This window comes from Bos indicus x Bos taurus, chromosome 26 (genome assembly GCF_003369695.1).
Source record: "Bos indicus x Bos taurus breed Angus x Brahman F1 hybrid chromosome 26, Bos_hybrid_MaternalHap_v2.0, whole genome shotgun sequence".
NCBI lineage: Eukaryota > Metazoa > Chordata > Mammalia > Artiodactyla > Bovidae > Bos > Bos indicus x Bos taurus.
The window spans coordinates 29514953-29533015 of NC_040101.1; the positions used below are offsets into that span (position 1 = coordinate 29514953).

The following is an 18063-nucleotide window of genomic DNA, read 5'->3' on the forward strand; positions in this document are numbered from 1 at the left end:
GGAAGTCTTGGCTTCAAGCACCACAGAAGATCCTGGTCCAATTACTCATAGAATGCTCCAATCTCTGCAGCTTGCTGGGTAAGGTCCTAGAACCCCAAACTTCTAGCAGATGTGTATACCCCTACAATGGATCTGCACACCCCACCATCATGTACTCCACCAGTGTACAATTAATTATACCCACTAACACAGCACCATACACACTCACTGCAGGGACATGTCATCCACAATGATACATATTCCCCATTAATTCACTCCCCCAATTATATACAATCCTAGACAAGTATCACTCATACAATGAAATACACCTCTAACACATGATTACATACATACAATTATAGATGATATACAGCCATAAACATTCATACATTTAACACAAAAATAGATTCATAATGAAAAACTAATACGTACTCTCACAAATATTAGCCCCTGATTCACTAATAATCACGGATGTTGGTGGGTGATTATACAACTACCCAAAAAGCCACATTTACATATGATCACACACATACCAATACAAGTCTGTATATAAATGGTAGTTTCGATTCACAACTGAAGCAAAATAAGCACACACAACTGCATACAAAATCACACACTTGAACACTTATTATACAAACACTCATTGTCAGTATAACATCCCGACTGCCCACACCATCACAAACACAGAGTGCACACACGTAACTCTCACTCCCAAAGACAAATCTTGAGCACTAACTGTTCCGGGAGACACTGGCTCTCCCAACTTGTCTCACTGCTGCCTTCTCTTCATTTCTCCTCCTCCTTCTTTCCTCTTTCCAGAACCTGACAGTCCTGACCCCAAGATGTCCTTCAAACTTAAGTATGAGGGGCTGCCCTGGCTGCACCAGCTCACACCAGACCCAAGTAGCTGCAAGGTGCTGGGCTCAGCAAGGAGCAAGCAGCCTTGATTCCGGATTCAGAGGGTTTTATTATTATTTTTCACATAAATTACACAAGCACTTTATAAAAAGGTTACACAGAAAACACCTTATAAGTGCATAACTTAAACCCCACCCCCCCCCTACGAACAGGATCTGGAGAAATAGGCTTTTTGTGTGGAAACCTGCCTGTGCGTACCTGGGTGCGGCTAGGGTGTGTGATAGGGGTCTGGCAGGCCAAGTGACGCTGTTGTGGCTGTTGTGTGTGCGATGGTGTGTCACAGTGTGACTGTGGCCTTGTATTTGTGAGAAGCGCCATGCTGTTCAGAATGAATCTGGGCCACCCCTGATCGTAAGGGCCAAGGGAGTGAAGGCTATGACCCTGTGTGTGCAAGACACTCTGCCATAGGGCCCCTGTGACTGTGGGGAGACACTAGGAGGGACAGTGAAATCACGTCCGTGTGGGCCGGCTACTACCAGGAGTGGAGAACAGAGAGGGTGGTCTTCCCAAGGCAAGTTCAAACGACAGCTCATGCTGTCCTCTAGGGACCCCACCAGCTCTTCTTCCACCACCTCTTCTGCCTTTCTCAGTCCCACGTTAAAAATCATAATAAAATAAAATAGACGCTAACGGAGGACTCTGAACAGTTCCAGCAGGCGCGGGACCGCGTAGGCATCTGGGAGACAGCGGCGCGTCCCTTTCCTGCGCGCTGTCTTCTTCTTTTCCACCCCAAAGAGAACGGCGTCGGCGCGCGGGCCGGTGCGGAGGGGCGCCGCGATCCCCGGAGGCGTGCAGTCTGTGGCGGAGGGCAGGCGAGAGTCCTGGCTCTCGGGGGGCCTCGAGACCCCTTGGCTGGGCCCGGGTCTCGGGTCTCTCAGAGAGTAGCAGACAGGCTCACTCGCAGGCCGACGCCACGGACGTGACGCTGGTGATCTTAGTCGAGTCGTCAGACCACGGCTGCAGGTTCTGCAGGGCGAAGAGCGAGGAGTTGTGCACGCACAGCGGGTCCGCGGGCAGAGGCTGAGCCAGGCTCTTCTGGAAGGCCTCCTGCTGCAGCTGCAGGAGGATGCGGTTTGCCTGCTGCCTCTCGGCCTCACGCTCCTCCGCAGTCTGCCGCCTGCACCGGGGACAAACCGTTACCCACGCTTCGGGTGCGCTCCCGGGAGACCGCCTGGGAGAGCGCAGCTCCCCTTCTCGGACCCCAATTCCAGCTGGGGGCCCTTGAAAACACTCCCCTAACTTGAGGGTTCTGACTCCGACAAAGACTGGAAACCACCAAAGTAGATAGGGGGTACTCTGGGGGAGCTGTAGGGAGATCCGCTAGGCCCAAGCAGTTGGGGCTCTCTGGCTCCAGGCAGGGCCCACACCCTCACTGGCCTTGGAAGGCACAAGCAGGGCTAGGGTGGCATTTTGCCTCTCCCCAGACTCGAGGAAGACCAGGAGCCTTCCCAAGTCTGAGCGGTCTCACCCTCCCCATCAGTCCAGGGCAGAGGCAGGGACCAGTGGATGTGAGCTGCCACGATGGACCTCTTCACCCCCTTTCTCTCTGAGAATCTCTCCCAGACTTCAGACCTCCTGTGCCAAGCCCTGTGCCGGCCGGGATTCCCGCCGGACCAACTGGCTTCCTCCGAGGCGGTCCAGGGAGGCGATGACTCACTTATTCCATTTAATGCCTCCCCTCCACCCAGTCAACTGAGATCAAACGTCTGTCTCTAAGGTGGACAGACCTAATGGGAGTCCCTGGGGCCTCCAGAAGCAATTTGTAGGCGATCGATGAAGGCGAGCGAAGCCAGCGAGAGGGCCTCTCCCAGCAGCGGACGCCGACCTTCTTCTCGCCGCCCTTTCTTGCCTTTTCGCTCTGTCTCTCGTCTGCCCGTTCTTTCCTGAATTTCAAACTATTTCTCTTCTTTAGGCTTTGTGTCTTTTTCTCTGGTTTTTCTCTCACCCCACCCCTTTCCTTCTCTCAGAATTTAAGGGAATTTGTTTGAAACGAAAATGAAGGTTTCCCTAATCTATTGCTTTCCTTTATTATACATAAGACTTCTTCGCCTCCAGGGAAGTCCACTTTATGTTTTATTTTCTCCCTGGGTGGGGTGTTTATCTTTGCCCCCCACCTTGTGTATCAGTTTCTCTAAGCCTGCTATACTATTTTCTCTGTGCGCCCACCCCAAGGGCTTGCCTGACTCCCTCCCCTAGGCCGTAGCCTCGGATCGGCCTTGGGAACCCGAGTGCGTTTCCCCCTCCCCCCTCCAGTCCTTGCTCCCTCCCTAGCTTTCCAGAGGTCTGAGCTGCGTCCCCCACCCCTTCCCCAGCAGCAGGAATGTGGGGAGAGGGGGAACAGACTCGCGGGGCAGTGGCTTCCTTTGTGGCCACGGTGGCGGAATCTCAGGCAGATTCCTCGCCTTCATTCAGAAAAAGAGGAAACTCCAATTCCTTCCTCCGGGCCCAGGCCCTCCCTGCCCGGCGCCGGGGACTTCTCCCAGACTCTCTTGCTCTCCCGCCTGAGACCTGAGCTAGCAAGAAACTCCCGGCGTGTGTGGAACCAGCAGGCGGGCCAAATGTGCCGGAGGATGCAGGGGTGCAAAAGGGTTCAACCGAAGAAAGCGCCTGCTTGTGGGGAAAACGAGTGTAGCTGTGGGTGTGTGACGGGATAAGAGAAAATGTTTCTCTCTTACACACACATACCCATCTGTTCCTGATTGATCCCCCTTTCAGTGGGACCCTCGGAAACCCCGCCGCAGGCGGCGCAGATTGATTTTCCCCTTCCCGGGTGGGGGACCTGCTGCGCCCAGGCCAGGCGTCTAGGGAGGAGGGAGACAGCAGGGCCCAGGCTCCCGGTCTGGGGCCCCAGGCGCTCTAGCAGGAGCCCCGGCTGGGGCGCAGAAACAGAGAGCGTGCTATTCTGCCTCCGGTCTCCAGGATAGAAGAGGCATGTACGCGTAAGTCTGCGCAAACAAAAAGTCCCTCAGGACTCGCTGATCTCGGAAGCCCAGACGGCGTAGACTGCTTAAATCCAGACGTATACCCCAAGCAGCGGCAGAGACCAGCCGCGTCTACCACCGCACTGAGTGTGCCGGCCAGAAAGCCAGAAAGCAAAACAGAGGGGGCTCTCCGGCCCCATCCAGTCATCGGCCACGGTTGCTTCCCACTCCCCTCGAGCCTAGCAGAGCGGTCCGCTCCTCCGAACCAGAACCATCCATCGGAAGGCAGGGATCGAAGGAGTGTGAACTCCCCAGGAGAGGCCTGGAGCCAGAGACTGTGCCGCCCACGCCCCGCCAGCTCACCTCCACTTTGTCCTCCGGTTCTGGAACCAGGTTTTGACTTGCGCGTCGGTCATTTTGAGCGCCTTGGCCAGGGCGGCGCGCTCGGCCGAGGCCAGGTACTTCTGGCGGTGGAAGCGCTTCTCCAGCTCGCAGATCTGCAGGCGCGTGAAGGACGTGCGCGGCTTCTTCTTCTTGGGGGGCGTCCGATTCTGATAGGGGTGACCTATACGGCGTGTTACAGTGAAGGGTGAGAGGGCCACTGGAGCGGGAGAGACAGACAGACGGCAGAGGCAAGCGGCAGAGCGTCAGGAGGCGTCCCAGGCCCGACACCCCGCGAGTCAGCGAGCCCAGCGGCTAGACCCCAGAAGCAGGGCGGTGGTCCTCCTGTCAGCCCTCAGCTCAAGCCTGTGGCCTGAAATGGCCCCCCACCCAGCGGCCAGCCGGGCCGACTCCGCGGCCTCTGCCACCACAGAGGCCTCCCTAGCCCTGGGCTCCTATGTGCCCATCAAACACAGATGCAGTCTTTTTGAGGGGCATGTCTGAGGCGAGCTAAAGGTCGCATTCCCCCCATGGCCCCAGGCCTCCAGCCTCAGAGAAGCTGCTCAACAGTAAGAGACCATCCTTGGTCAAGGCCAGGAATCCTGGATCCTGCCCTGAGGCCTCCATTACACACCAACATACAGACACATCACATACAACAGGGGACAAATGAGAGATCTATAGACCCAGAAAAGCTAACACAGACGACAAGCACAGGCACAGAGACAGATGCCTAAGGTGACAGCCATAAACTCCTTCCGAGCCTTCTTTAGGGCTGAAGCAAGGTTAGGGCAGGCTGTGGCTCCCCTCAGTGGGCTATGTGGAGTACCTTTCCACCACTGGGTTCCCAGTGGTTCCAGGCTGGGGGGGCTGGTTGTGCTCCATCAGGGCCCTTTAAGATTAGCTTGGCCTGGCTGGGGGAGTAGGACGGGGCACTAGGCCCTGCCTCCCCAGGACTGAGAGGACTTGGGCTGGGGCACAGGGGCCCTTCTTGAGGCCCAGAGCGAATGGATCTTCTGCTTTCCTCCACCTCTCTTTGCCACTGACCAGAATCTGGGCCAACGTTTCAAGGCTGGAACACGACGCTAGCCCAGGGTCTAGCTCTTAACTGCCTATTCCCCTTCCACCGTTGGGCCCTGGAGCCCGAGCCCCACGGGAATCCCACGTCCTGGTCGATTTAGGCAGCGGCCTCTGCCTCCTGCTTCCTCTCTCTCTAAGGCCCCGCCGGGAACCCAGGCTCAACTCAGGGCTGTTTCCCAGCGGACTTGGGGGCCTGGCCTGGCGGGAAGATCGCAGTCTCGCATCCAGGGAACGCTAGGGGCGGCGGGAAGTGAGGCGGCGTGGAAAAGGACCCGCTCAGGAGCAAAAGCTGAGTGCCGTGAGCGGAAGCAGGAGCGGAGGGAGCCGAGGCGAGCAGAAGCAAGGCGCAGAGTAGGCAGCGGAGAGGAGGGCAGACTGCCGCCGCCGAGTGCGTTATCGTCCCAGGGGTTCTTTCGGCTGCCGATCGATCACGGGCCTGGCCGGTGCATTATTCACGCCAGAGGAAACGAGGCTGGGCCCAGAGCGGAGGACGCCGAGCCCGGACAGAACGAAAATGAAGCAGGCAGCTCAGCCTAGTCGCTGCCACTGACCCGGACGGGGCCCGCAGTCCGGGAAGAAAGGCCGGCCAGCTCTGCGGCTTAACTCCGGCTCACGGTCTCTATCGGGTCGGGCAGTGCGACGGGCACTGGACCTTGGAGCGCGAAATGTGTGTGCCTGTGTGTGTGTGTGTGTGTGTGTGTGTGTGTGTGTGTGTGTGTAGGGGAAGGAAGGTGGGGAACCTGTTTTCCTTGAGTCTGATTCTGGGGTTCGCCGCCTCGGCCAGACAACGTCTGCCAGCACGGAAGAAACAGTTTGTTCACTTCGCGCCCCTTTCTCCAAGATCCCCGAGCCCCAAAGGCCGGCAGAAGGTAGTACCGACGCTACAACCCCTTCCCTTCGCCTGACCGGCCCAGGGACTCCGAGAAGGGATCAGGGAGAACTTCTCAGAGTACGGGGTCCTGTGGGAGAGACGAAGAGGGGCCCAGGCTTGGAGAACTCTTCCAGCGAGTCGATTCCGCGAGAGAGGCGGCGGGTGGCGGAACTTGGGGGAAGCACCCAGAGGAGCCAGGCGGCCGGGCGCGCAGAGGGGGCTGCGGGGAGCCCCGGGGCGGAGGAGGGGTAGAGGAGAGCCGGGGCCGCGGCCAGGCGGGGCGCGCGCGGGCCGGACTCACCTGTGAACCTGTCCTTTGTGTATCTGCGGTTACTCTCCATCCAGGGGAAGGTGAGGCCGGTGAGGTTGTTGACGCCCGGCACGGCAGGCACGGAGGGCACGGTGGGCAAACCGGTAGCCAGAGGTTGAGGGTGGGCCACCGCTCCAGTTAGCGGCCTGTGCGCAGGCACTCGGATCACTCCCGCAGCACTCAGCGTGCCCCCACCGCCGCCTCCACCCCCGCCGCCGCCGCCGCCGCCACCGGGACCGGGGCCGCCCGCCAAGGCCATGTTCACGTTGTAGGAGCCGGCCAGCGGGCCCATGCTGCACGCGCCGCCGCCGCCGCCCGCCGGGCCACCGGGGCCACTCGGGCCTCCAGCGCCATAGGCCCCCGCGCCCCCGGCCCCCGGCCCGGCTGCGGGGCCCCCGCCGCCGTAAGGGTAGGCGCCTCCAACCAAACACCCAAGGCCGTATTCTCCGTCCTGGAGGCGCGAGGAGGGCCCCATGCAGCCGCCCTGGTCTGGGCTGTTGAGGATCTGGTCGATGCCAAAGCTGATGGGCTCCGCGTGGCCCGGGTGGAGATGGTGCGGACCCAGGTGCTCCATGCTGGCCCCCGACCCCGGCCCCGCGGAGAGGGGGCCTGGGCGGTGGCACTCGCGGTGCTTGGCTCGGGGACAGCGCGCGGCGGCGCGGAGGCGGCAGCGGCTCCTGGCTGCCTGGAGACTTGGAGGCGAAGTGCGCAGAAGGGCTAAAGTGGGCGGGGGGGAGGGGAAGGAGAAGAGGGGGCGCCGTATTCTTCCCCTCTCCGGCTGCTCCTTCCCCTCTCCGGCTGCTCGGTCGCTGTTGACTCTGGGACATCAATCACCGGGCGAAAAAGCCCGGTGCGAGCTAGCCTCTCAGTTTCGGCCGGGTCTCTCCATTGGCTGTGAGCGGAGAGGAGCGGGGTGAATGACAGCGCGGGGGAGGGGCGGAGAAGGCGAGAGGAAAGCCTGGAGCGGAGACAGATGTAGGAGCCAAAGACGGAGGGACTGAGACCGAAGCTCAGAGAAGTAGTTCAGGAAGAGAGGGAAGAGGCGAACCAGAGGCTTCAAAGGAGAAAGAGAATAGGAGGCTGGCATTCCCAGAGACGGATAGACAGATGGCCCCAAGGAGGTGGAGGTCAGAGCCCTCTTCCCCGCCTGACAGGAGCCACCCCCTCGCTTAGAATTGGGCCAGAGGAGCTAGCCCACCAGGCCTCTGGGGAAGGGGCACCCAGCGCTACTGGAGAATCTCCCCAGGGGCTCAGCCGGGAAGCACCAGTCTGTCAACCAGAAGATTTACTCCCAATTTTGTCTGGCTTGTTAGAAAGTAGAAGGCTGTCTGCTCCCCGGGGTATGCCTCCCAGACAGGAAGGTGAGTTCAGGATTGTCTTTTAAAACAAGGGCTTATAAACAGTGGCTATATGTTTTTGAAAAAGTCAGCAGCAACCTCACCTCAGCCTATTTAGAGAAACTGAGGAAGGGAAACTTCCTGAAAGGCAGTCACAAGTCAGAGGAATTGGCTTGGGGCCTGCTTCCGAGGTGCCCAAGATACCCCCTTTCCTTTTAAATAGAAGTCCCAAAAAGCAGTTTCCACAGTATGCGAATGAATTCAATCAGATTGCTTTCACCAGGACTGGTTATTCCAAGCAAGAAACCTTTGGATTGTAGCAAGGGGAAGGAATTATTTTCTTACTTTTGGAATCTTGGAAGGGAGGCCTAGGGGCTTAAGGCAGTGGGGGCTGGGTATGGTGGGACCAAGATCAGGGAAGTACAGCAGGACAAATTTAGGCCTTTTCAAAGTTTTGCCTGTGGCTGACTGGCTTAGAGCCCAGGAGAGAAGAAGGAAACTCCCTTTTTCTGCTTCCTCTCTTTCTCCTCTCTAGTAGAGAAATGTCTGCTCCCTCCTAGGCGCCAAGCCCTAGTAAGGGCACAGGTTGGATCACTTGGGATCTATTTCTGGTCTAGTTCAGATTCAACAGGTCTTCAGGGAGGGGCTGTCTATCAGACAAGATGCTAGAATGTGGTGGCTCATATTCTACTTAACAAGTCTCATTCCAATCTACTTGCTTTGGCCATATGTGTTACTGTAACCTGAAGAGAGCTCCATGGAGGCAGAGAATGGTTTCCTCATCTCTGTCCCTCCCTGTGGAGTGCAGCCCCAACCCATGAAATATACTCATCTTGGGTAGATAATGAGTGAAAGAACCTCTTTATGCAACACATATTTTATTGAATATCTACTACGTGTCAGTCGCTGTTCTTGGCACTGGGAAAACAGCAGTGAACAAAAAGTTCCTGTCCTCATGGAGCTTATATTTCACAGCATGAGTGAGACAGTAAACAAAGAAGCAAATACGATAAGCCAGACGGCGGACAGTGTTATGTAGGGTATAAACTCTACACCAAGTCTTCAAGACAAGGATTGTTCCCATTTTATGGATTCAAGGAAACCACATTTCAGCAAGGCTAAATGACTCGATTAAGATGGAGGAGCGGGGTTCAACTTGCTTTTAGGGGTTGGCCTGGAGAGCTGGCTGCTGGTTGGTGGCACATTTCTATGGGAAAAACCTTGCTCGGGCTCCAGGCAGGTGGACAAAGGCCCCTCAAGACAAAGCCAAGTATGAAGCTGTTGGTCGTTTGTAAACATTAAGCAGAAACATGAGAAAGAACTCTATTCCCTTGCCAGTTCTCTCCTCTCCACCCTCCCAGTCAGGCATACTGCACCTTTACACAGGAGGTTCCAGAACTTACTTTGGAAGTTGTTTGAACCTGAATGAGTCTCTTGTCTCTTATCTTGAGGGAACTAAAGCAGAGATAAATATAAATATTTTGCTGAGAAACTAGTGTGCCAGGCACTGATCTCATTTAAGACTCACAACAATCTTGTGAAATTAATAGAAACATCCTCAGTTTTAAATAATTAAGAAAACAGAATGAATGTTCATAGCAGTATTATTCATAATGGCCAAAGTGTGGAAACAATTCAGATATCCATCATCTGATGAATGGATAAATTAAATGTGGTATATCCATACAGTGGAATATTGTTCAGCCATAAAAAGGAATTCCTGCTACAATATGGACAATCCTCCAAAACATTAAGTGAAAGAGGCCAGGCACAAAAAGAAACGTGTAATATGATTCCATTTATATGAACCATCCATAATAGGCAAATCCTTGGAGACAGAAAGTAGACTAGTGGAGCTGGGATTGGTGGGGTGGGGGGAGTAGGAATTGGTTGCAAATGCATACAAAGTTTCTATTTGTAGGGGTGGAAATATTCTAGAATTAAACAGTGGTGATGCTTGCACAACATTGTGAATATAATTTTAAAAACCACTGAATCGTATGAGTTAAAAGATAGTCTGTGTGATATTATAGGAAATTATATCTCATTTATTATAAAAGGAAACAAAAACTGAGGCTTGAGATGAACAAACTTTCCCGAAGTCCCACAGACAGAAGAGGACTGATCCGGGACCCCCAGATCTGAACTATTTTCTCTGTATGAAGCTGAAAATGATGCAGAAGGAAGCTTCAGCTTCCTATGAGGCTGGGTCCCAATTGCCTTCCTCCTTTTGGTCAAGAAGTCACATTTGGGTCTAACCACAGTTCTGGCTGCTACAGTGAAAACCCTGTCTTTCTGGGTTACCCTTGGAACAGCTCCTCTTTGCCACTCTCTGGTCTGTGCTGGAAATCCCTTGAGTGTTTCTAACACTCTTCTTTTCTTCTTTCTCCTTTCTCCTCCCTCCAGATGGACTTTACAGCCCCTTTGGCTTTTCAACCCTGTCTGTTCCAACCCTTTGGACATCTGCCTCACTTACCTCCTCAGGTCTGGCACAAGTTGTCCAAGGTACCTTGGAGGAGACTTTACCCTTGCTGGCCCAGCCCAAGGATGGCAGAGGTCACAGTCGCCTAGTAGCCCACTAAGACTGACTCATCAAAACCCAGAAACCCAGGGACGTCCTAACATTCCCCTGCCCTCACAGGTGCCTGCCTGCCTGATGGCTTCAGTGCCTCCCACTCACCTCTCCTTCTATGAGTCAACTTTTATCCCAATCTAGTTCTGAGGTGCTGGTCTCCCCACATCTGGAGTTTTTGAGTACACTTTAACTTCAGCATTTGTCCCCCACTGAGATAGTTGCTTAGGGGCCAGGGTTATTCTCTCAGTCCCATCTCTGCCTAGGAAGATGAAACAAAAGGGTGAGGATTCACTGGGCTTTGCCCCCACCACACCTCCCAGTGTTAGCTGAGCACAATGCTATAGGTTGGCAAGTGTTCTGAAATGGAGGAGGAGACTCACACAGAGCTTATAGCCAGTGCAGCTTCAGTGTTTCCACAGCGCTTTTCCATACCTTGCAGGATAGTCCTTTTAGGAAAGGGCCCCACAAAGCACAGGTGATGTCCTATGCATCTGCAGTCACAATTACCTCATCTCATCTTTCAATAATCCTGTGATGTGGCTGGCTTTTATTATCTCCATTTTACAGATGAGAAAACTGACTCACTGAAACCTGGAAAGGGGCAGAGACTGGACTCAAATGCTGCTTTTCTGACTGCATTCATTACTAGCTGCTTTCTCAACACCAAAGTTGGCAGAGGTGGTCTATGCCTTGCAGGAGTACCCTGCACACATCTAGGTGCCTTTAAGCCCTTAGGCCCCCTGGTAATAACACCCCCAACCCCACCGCCATCCCAGACCCCCTCCCCTTGCCTGCAGGATAATAAGTACCTCCAATTAAAAGAAAAGCAGCTGGGACTGAGGCTGGGGCAGGGGGAGGAGAAAAGGGAGGGCTCAGCCATAGGCAGAGGCCTCTTTGGATCCCACCCGGCTCCCTCCCTGCTCAGGGAGAGACCCCTGGGCCAGAGGTTGTCCTTTAGCTTAGGGGTGTTTGTGATAACTTAATTACTTTGTGTTTGTGGGACTGCAACCACAAGGGGAAAGCGGGTATGAAAGTGCATGGCAGTGAGGGTAGCTGTGCATACATACCGGGCATGTCTTTTAGGACTAATTTGTTAATTTATCCAACAGATACATATTGTCTATTATGTATCAGTGTTAGACTGTTGGGATAGTACCCTATTAGGCTGCAAGAAAAACACTTCAGTAAGGGTGCTGTAAGAGATGAAAGGTGTCTAGGTCATTTTTACAACTGGATTTGTTTGTGTGAGGCTGGATGTCAGTGAGAAGGCAGGTAAATGTGTTTTCTGTAACAGGATAAGAATGTGTTTCTGTAACTGTTCCTCTATAATGGGCACATTTGATAGGGCAAGACTATATTCCAGCTGTGATAGTGTGAGTGTAACAATGATGTGTGCTGCTGATGGTTTGTGTGCATCTGTGGAAGGGGCTTCTTATTTCTAGTGTAATTGTCAGGGAAATAGCCATGTGTTGGCCTGTGGGTGAGGGTGGCAGGAGACAGGGTATGCCCAATAGGCGTTTTGAAGGGAAAGGATGGAACAGGCTGGGAGCTATGTAAAGGCACATGTAGCATAAAGCAGACCATGGGGGTTGGGGGCTGGATTCCCAATACCAAAGGTGTCCCTTCTGCCTTGCTTCCCTGCCTCAGGAAGGGGGCAGAAAATGTCACCATCCATGAAGGAGGCAGGTGAAGCTGGTGACTCAGAGATTTAGAAACCCAGTGAAGGGCACTTCACCTCTGAGGAACCTGGGGGTGAGGGGGTAGGGGAGGTGGTGTTGTCTTTGGGAACCTAGGATGGAGGAGGAGGGATCGAGCAGGTCAGGCTGGTTCCAGTCACACAATTCAGTGATTTTTCAGGGCAGGGAGTGAGGGTTGTCCAGGGTCAGCCCCAGGTGCCCCCACCCAGTCCTTACAGAGTGAGGCCCAAGGACCCCTCCAGCATGGAAGGACAGGCACACATTTCCCCATCAGTAGAGGAATCCCAAGTCGGTCAAAGACAGAGGGACAGGGGACAGACCTTCCCTGATATTAGACAATCTCAGCTGTCACCTGATTTAGGGGTGAGGACCTTTCTCCTCTTCCTACCCTCAACCCAAAGCCTCCTTGAATCATGGGGTCCTTATGTTCTGGCCCTCCCCTCTACACTACCCCCTCTCAGCTTCTGACCAAAAGGAAGCTGTTGGCCCCATCAGCTCTGGGCAGTGAGCTAGGGCCTCAACTTTCTCTGACCAAATCCATCCCAAGGAAAGCCCAGAGACCCTCAGGCCTCACCATCCAGCACTGGTGCCCTTGACTGGGTGTGTCTTCCATGCTAAGCGTGCTCTCAGGAGGAAAGGGTGGTATGGGGGTGGGAGGGCGTAGGGTCGGGGTAAAGGTGGTGTGAGAGAAAATTCAGGGGAAGACAGATATTTGTGGCTTGGTGGGAAGGCTCCAGAGGCACAGCTTAGGAGGGCTTCCCACCAGTGGACCCCAGTAACAAGGGCCCAGGGCCATGGGAACATGCCAGCCTCCCTCATCTTTGGCCTCTGCCCTTGGCCCTATTCATTGACAGGTGAGTCTCTCTGGATCTGAGGAATTTTCTGTGGCAGAGGGCATCCCCTTAGCCAGGCCCTCAGCTGAGGTGCCCAGGAGGGAGTCAGAGCAGAGAGGGCACAGGCCCCCTGCAGGTCAGCTGTCTGAGGACCACCACTGCCTTCTAAGAACCTCCTCCCTGCGCAGAGCTGGCAGGCTCTGTGAACCACCATGGCCAGATCTACCCAGACTCATTGCCACAATTCCTGTCCACTCCTGGAGCAGAGAGTTGGCTTTAGAGGAAGAGCGGATGGAGATCTCCAAGCCCCTGAAAACCCAGACTCCCTGCGGCGGTTGGGTTCATCCCCCGCTGCAGAGGGGAGGCCAGTTGAAGGTCTCACGGTTGCCCCTAGGAGCTAGGGCTGCCTTGGCAGGAACAGGTCTGGGAGTTCTGAAGGCGCTCAGGGCACATTGTCAGAAGCTGCACGCATCTGTGGATCCCATCACGATGCTCTGGCAAAGGAAAACCTGGCTGGCTGGAAGCCTGCCATCAGTGAGAGCGTCTGACCGCCTCGGCTGTAGCCTCCGTGCCAGCCTGGTGGTTTGGGAAGCATCCTCAAATAAATGAATTGAGCTGGAGTTCAGGTTTGAAGTTAACTCTCAAATCTCTTCCTCCATCAGAAAACACGGGGTGGGGTAAGGGGGACATGAATTCGGCCTGGAAGACCCAGCTGCTCCCACTGTTGGCGCTGGTGCTGGTGGTGCCGGCAGTGGGGTGATGTGTTCCACACTGTCCTGACTGCACTTGGACCCCCGCATGTACACCGATGGTCACGGACAGACATCATCGAATGCCCACTACCTGAGGGTTTCCAGATAACTCCTTGGCGCAGACACAACACCCTCTGGCGCCCAGACTTACAGACCCACACTCACTCTCGCGCACAAAACACCGACACTCCTGTGCGCAATCCCCGCAGATGCTCACAAAGCCTCCTTCTCCCATTCGTATTCAGGTGCCCACAGACACAGGACACATTTTGCACAGATTCAAAACCAAACCAAACCTCTCCCTTCGTGCACACAACCCCACAGGTCACACGGACGCCAGTCGGCAGAAAGGCTGCGAACCTACAGGTACACTCTCTTCCTCGCAAACCCTCCTGCTCAGGTAAGACCCACCTCCCTCCCTTCACTGCACACCCCCAGACGGGCCATTTGGGGCCCACCAGCAGCCAACTGTTTTCCAACTTTTGCAGGGAAGCCAAGGTCGCCCTCTCTCAGGGAGGGCGGGATACGGAGCCGCAGGTGCCGGCAAGGGGGGTGGGGAAGCCAAGTTGAAGCGGGAGGGACGGTATCCATATGCATGGGCTCTGCGCTCGAAGAGCAGCTGCCCAAAGCTGAGCCCCAGTGGGCCCAGAGTTGCGGGCAGGCGGCGGCGACCCAGCTAATTGAATTAGGCCGGCCAAGCCCTGCCACCCGCGCCACCCGTGTCCGCTCTGCCATCCGCCCCAGCCGCCGCAGGCGCTCGTTGGGTGCCAAGGGACGATTGAGGGAGGGAGGCGCTCCCGCCTGAGCCGCTGCCCCAGGCAGCCTCTCCCCCTGGAAATAATCCCATTGTCCCGGGGGCTACGTGGGGCGCTGGGTGCCGGGATCCCCAACTGGACTGCGACGCTGTGATGAATGGGATGGCGGCGAGGGAGCGGACACAGGGAGGGGCCGCGGCCCTTCTCCGCCCACTCTTCTCTCGGTGCTCAGCTGCCTTCCTCTGCGCCCCTTCCGCCTCAAAGTGGGGGCAGGAGAGGGAGGGAGGGGAACCTGCCGCTGGAAATGAGACCAGTTGGATGCTTCAGTGAGGGAGGTGGGTGCAGTCTGCGTGGGTGTGGGGTGAATGAGTGGGTGGAGGGTTGCAGCCCACTCCAAGTGCGCAACAGCATGGAGAGCTGTGAGCACCTCCCCGCCCTGTAGGTGCAGTGCTGGCCATGTGTGGGGGGCTTAAGGGTAGAGTGTGGAGCTGTGTGTGAGTGAGGTGTGAGTGGGGTGTGTAAGGACACCCAGCCCCTACTACTGGGAGCCACGCGCGGACCCCAAGGCCCTATCTGGAAGCGCCTGCCTAGGGATCTGCCTTCCTCTCCTCCTAGACTTCCAGGGAGTCTCACGGGGGTTGAGAGACCCGCCAGAGTCCACACCACCAGAACTGACAGTGTGGTTTCTGACCCTGCACTTCTGCTCCCCTCCCCCATCTTTCTGGACAACCGTTTCCAAGCACCGGCATCTTTTTGTTCAGCTTTTCTCCTACCCTGACATACTCTAAATCTCGGCTGATCCAGTAACCACACGCAGCCTTTTGAGGTCTGACTCCCAGTGCTCTCCCCACAAGTGCCTGAGAAATAACTCTTGCCCTAGGCCTGGGACTCCCAGGGCTGGAATCAGGTCTCTGTGTCCATCCTAAACTGCCCCGTGCCTCCTGCCCCTTAACTGTACAGTGGGCAGGGTCCCAGCTTGCCCCCCAGCGCTGGCACACACCTATCTACTGGTGCTCCAACACCAGCGAGACTTCCTTGTCTTGTGAGCTCAAGAGCTGTGGAGACTGGGATGTTCAGGGGTTGGGGGCACACGGCCATGCTTCCAAGTCCCTTTGGGGCAAGTTTGCACCCTTGCCTCCTCCACCCAGAAATAGGAGACCTGGGGCTGGCCCCAAATGTTGGGGGGGGGATGTCCTAAGGATTGAGCCACGGGACCCAAGGAAAGCAGAAGAGAGCCACCGCCCTGGGTCTGCAGCTGGTGTTGAGGATCATCCAGTGGCCAACACTGCCCCTGAGACTCTGCCACAGCCAGGACCCCCACCCCAGCCAGGACTCCCACCTGCTGCTGCCTTCCACTGCTGCCCACTGAGCTTTGACAAATCCTCAAGGCTATGCTGTGAAGGTAGAGTTCCTGGGTATCCAACTGGGGTGAGGGGAGCCAAATCTGGGGGCCTTGGGCCCAGCAGAAGTTTCGTGTGTGTCCAGGAGGGCAGCAACTAGGACCTTCTAGAGGAGGGCCACTAAGGGGATCAGTGGCTGTCACCTCTGTTCACAACCCCCTGCCTTGCTGCCTGAGGCTAGGGAGAGACGGTGGGGGTGGGGGGCTCAGGGTGGGCCACCTTGAAAGACCTCGGCACCCACATTGCTCACTCCCACAGCCCATGGCCAGGCCTCAGCAGCCCATGCTGTGTTTCCCGGGACTTTTACTGCAGCACCAAGATGAGCAGTGACGTCCCCTTCTCCCCTTTCATAAATATTGCATCTTCCCAATGCAATTACAGGAGACGGAGCGGCATGAGTGTTTCCTAAATAAGATTATGGGGTAATGCTAATGCCGTTTATGTCTACGCTCTGACACCAGACAAACTCCCTATTAATAACCTCTCAATGAGGCTTGAGGCTCAGAACGCGGGGGCTGCCGGCCGTGCTTGGTAAGAATGGCCACAGCATGGCTGCCCGCGCTTAGGGGCTCCACCAGCCTGCCCCTCTCCCTGGGATACCAAGACCATCCTGCTCTCCAGACCTCCTGGCTTGGAGCTCTCCTTGTCTGGAGGCAGCCTCACATCCACCCACAAGCCAGGAACCTCATTGGACACCCTCATTTCTTCCACTTAATTTCTTTATCAGCAAGTTTGGTCCCAGCTGGCACCCCACCCCTCTCCTCTGACTCCACACTGTTGGAAGAGCCCAATTCTCTCCCCCTACAGAGTGTTCAAAATTTCCCAGGTAGCGTTAATGGTAAAGAACCCGCCTGCCAATGCAGGAGACACAGGTTCGATCCCTGGATCAGGAAAATCCCCTGGAGGAGGAAATGGCAATCCACTCCAGTATTCTTGCCTGGAGAATCCCATGGACAGAGGGGCCTGGTGGGTCCATGGGGTCTCAAAGAGTTGGATACAACTGAGGGACGGAACACTCAAAGGGTGTCCAGGGCATGTTCTTCCCTGGCTTAGGAACCTCTTACTGTTGTCTATGGGAAACTCAAAACCCCTCATCCCCGCCATTCAAGGCTCTTAATTTACTTTCCACTCCAGCAACTCCCCCAGTTGCTGGATACTGTTAGCCTTTTTAATAAATGTTAAGAGAGAGAAATATTCTCTCACCTTCCTGCTTGCACCCAACTGTTGGGTGCTATGCTCTGACAACACCCATCTCCCCCAGTGAAAATAATAATAATAAAAGGAAAGGAAATTCCCAATCCTACTTTGAAGTTCTGGCTCCCATGACATTCTCCAGGCATAATTCATGAGGCCCTCGTGGGATCGATAGTATGTGTATTTTAAAAATTACCTTTTCTGTTGTTGTTATTCACTTGGAGTCACGGAGGCATGGAGTGAAGTCTCATCTGCACTGCTTTACAAATGTGAATTGGAACAGATTCATGAACTTCTCTGGCCCATGCTTTTTTCAGGCACAGTGGACTCTGCCTTCAATTTCAACAAGCTACTGTCAGAGTCAGTATAAAGATGAAACATTGTAAGTGTCCTAATTCATCCAGTGTATCTCTGCTTTACCATCTTTCTTATTGCATTGACACTTACATGAAATGTTTGTCATCGCTACGGGTCTGGGAGTCATTGAAACTGAATATTTGTCAAACCCGCCTCAGTTTCCCAGTCCCAGCAGGTGAACTCCTCAGACATACTGGATGCCTTCTCCTTGCCTCCCTAACTCCCCTCCTCTTGAGTCTTCTTCAGAGTCCAGCTGAGAGGGTATGACCAAGGCATTAGAGGTAAGTTCTGGAAAAATAGAACATCGACACAGCAGAAAAGTGTGGACAGGGTTTCAGGTGAGGCAAACCCGGGACTTCCCTGGTGGTCCAGTGGTTAAGAATCTGCCTTCCAGTTCAGGGGTTTGGTCCCTGGTCAGGGAGCTAAGATTCCACCAGCTGCAGGGCAACTGAGCCAGTGTACGGCAGCTACTGAGCCCACGTGCTCTGGAGCCCGTGTGCCACCACTAGAGAGAAGCCTGTGCACCTCAGTGAAGACTCCACATGCGGCAGCTAAGACCCAACACAGCCAGTAAATAGATAAATAAAATAGAAAAGAGAGGCAGCCCCTTGCTTCAGGCCTTGCCCTGGTACAGGCTGGTCATTAACACAGCCCTGGATTCTTCTTGGCCTTCAACTCAAAAGACATTCATGCCCGAAGACCT

The 18063-nt window shown here is 55.1% G+C and overlaps 1 protein-coding gene across 1 annotated transcript; it reads right to left on the reverse strand.

The window, feature by feature from the left end:
* Window positions 1-597: 597 nt before the first annotated feature.
* On the reverse strand, window positions 598-7324 carry TLX1 (T cell leukemia homeobox 1). Its single transcript, XM_027529071.1, has 3 exons — window positions 6452-7324; window positions 4182-4383; window positions 598-2014 (listed from the first exon to the last, which is right to left on the reverse strand). The coding sequence occupies exons 1-3, from the start codon at window positions 7032-7034 to the stop codon at window positions 1792-1794; spliced, it is 1008 nt and encodes a 335-aa protein (XP_027384872.1). The 5' UTR covers window positions 7035-7324; the 3' UTR covers window positions 598-1791.
* Between the last annotated feature and the right edge of the window lie 10739 nt (window positions 7325-18063).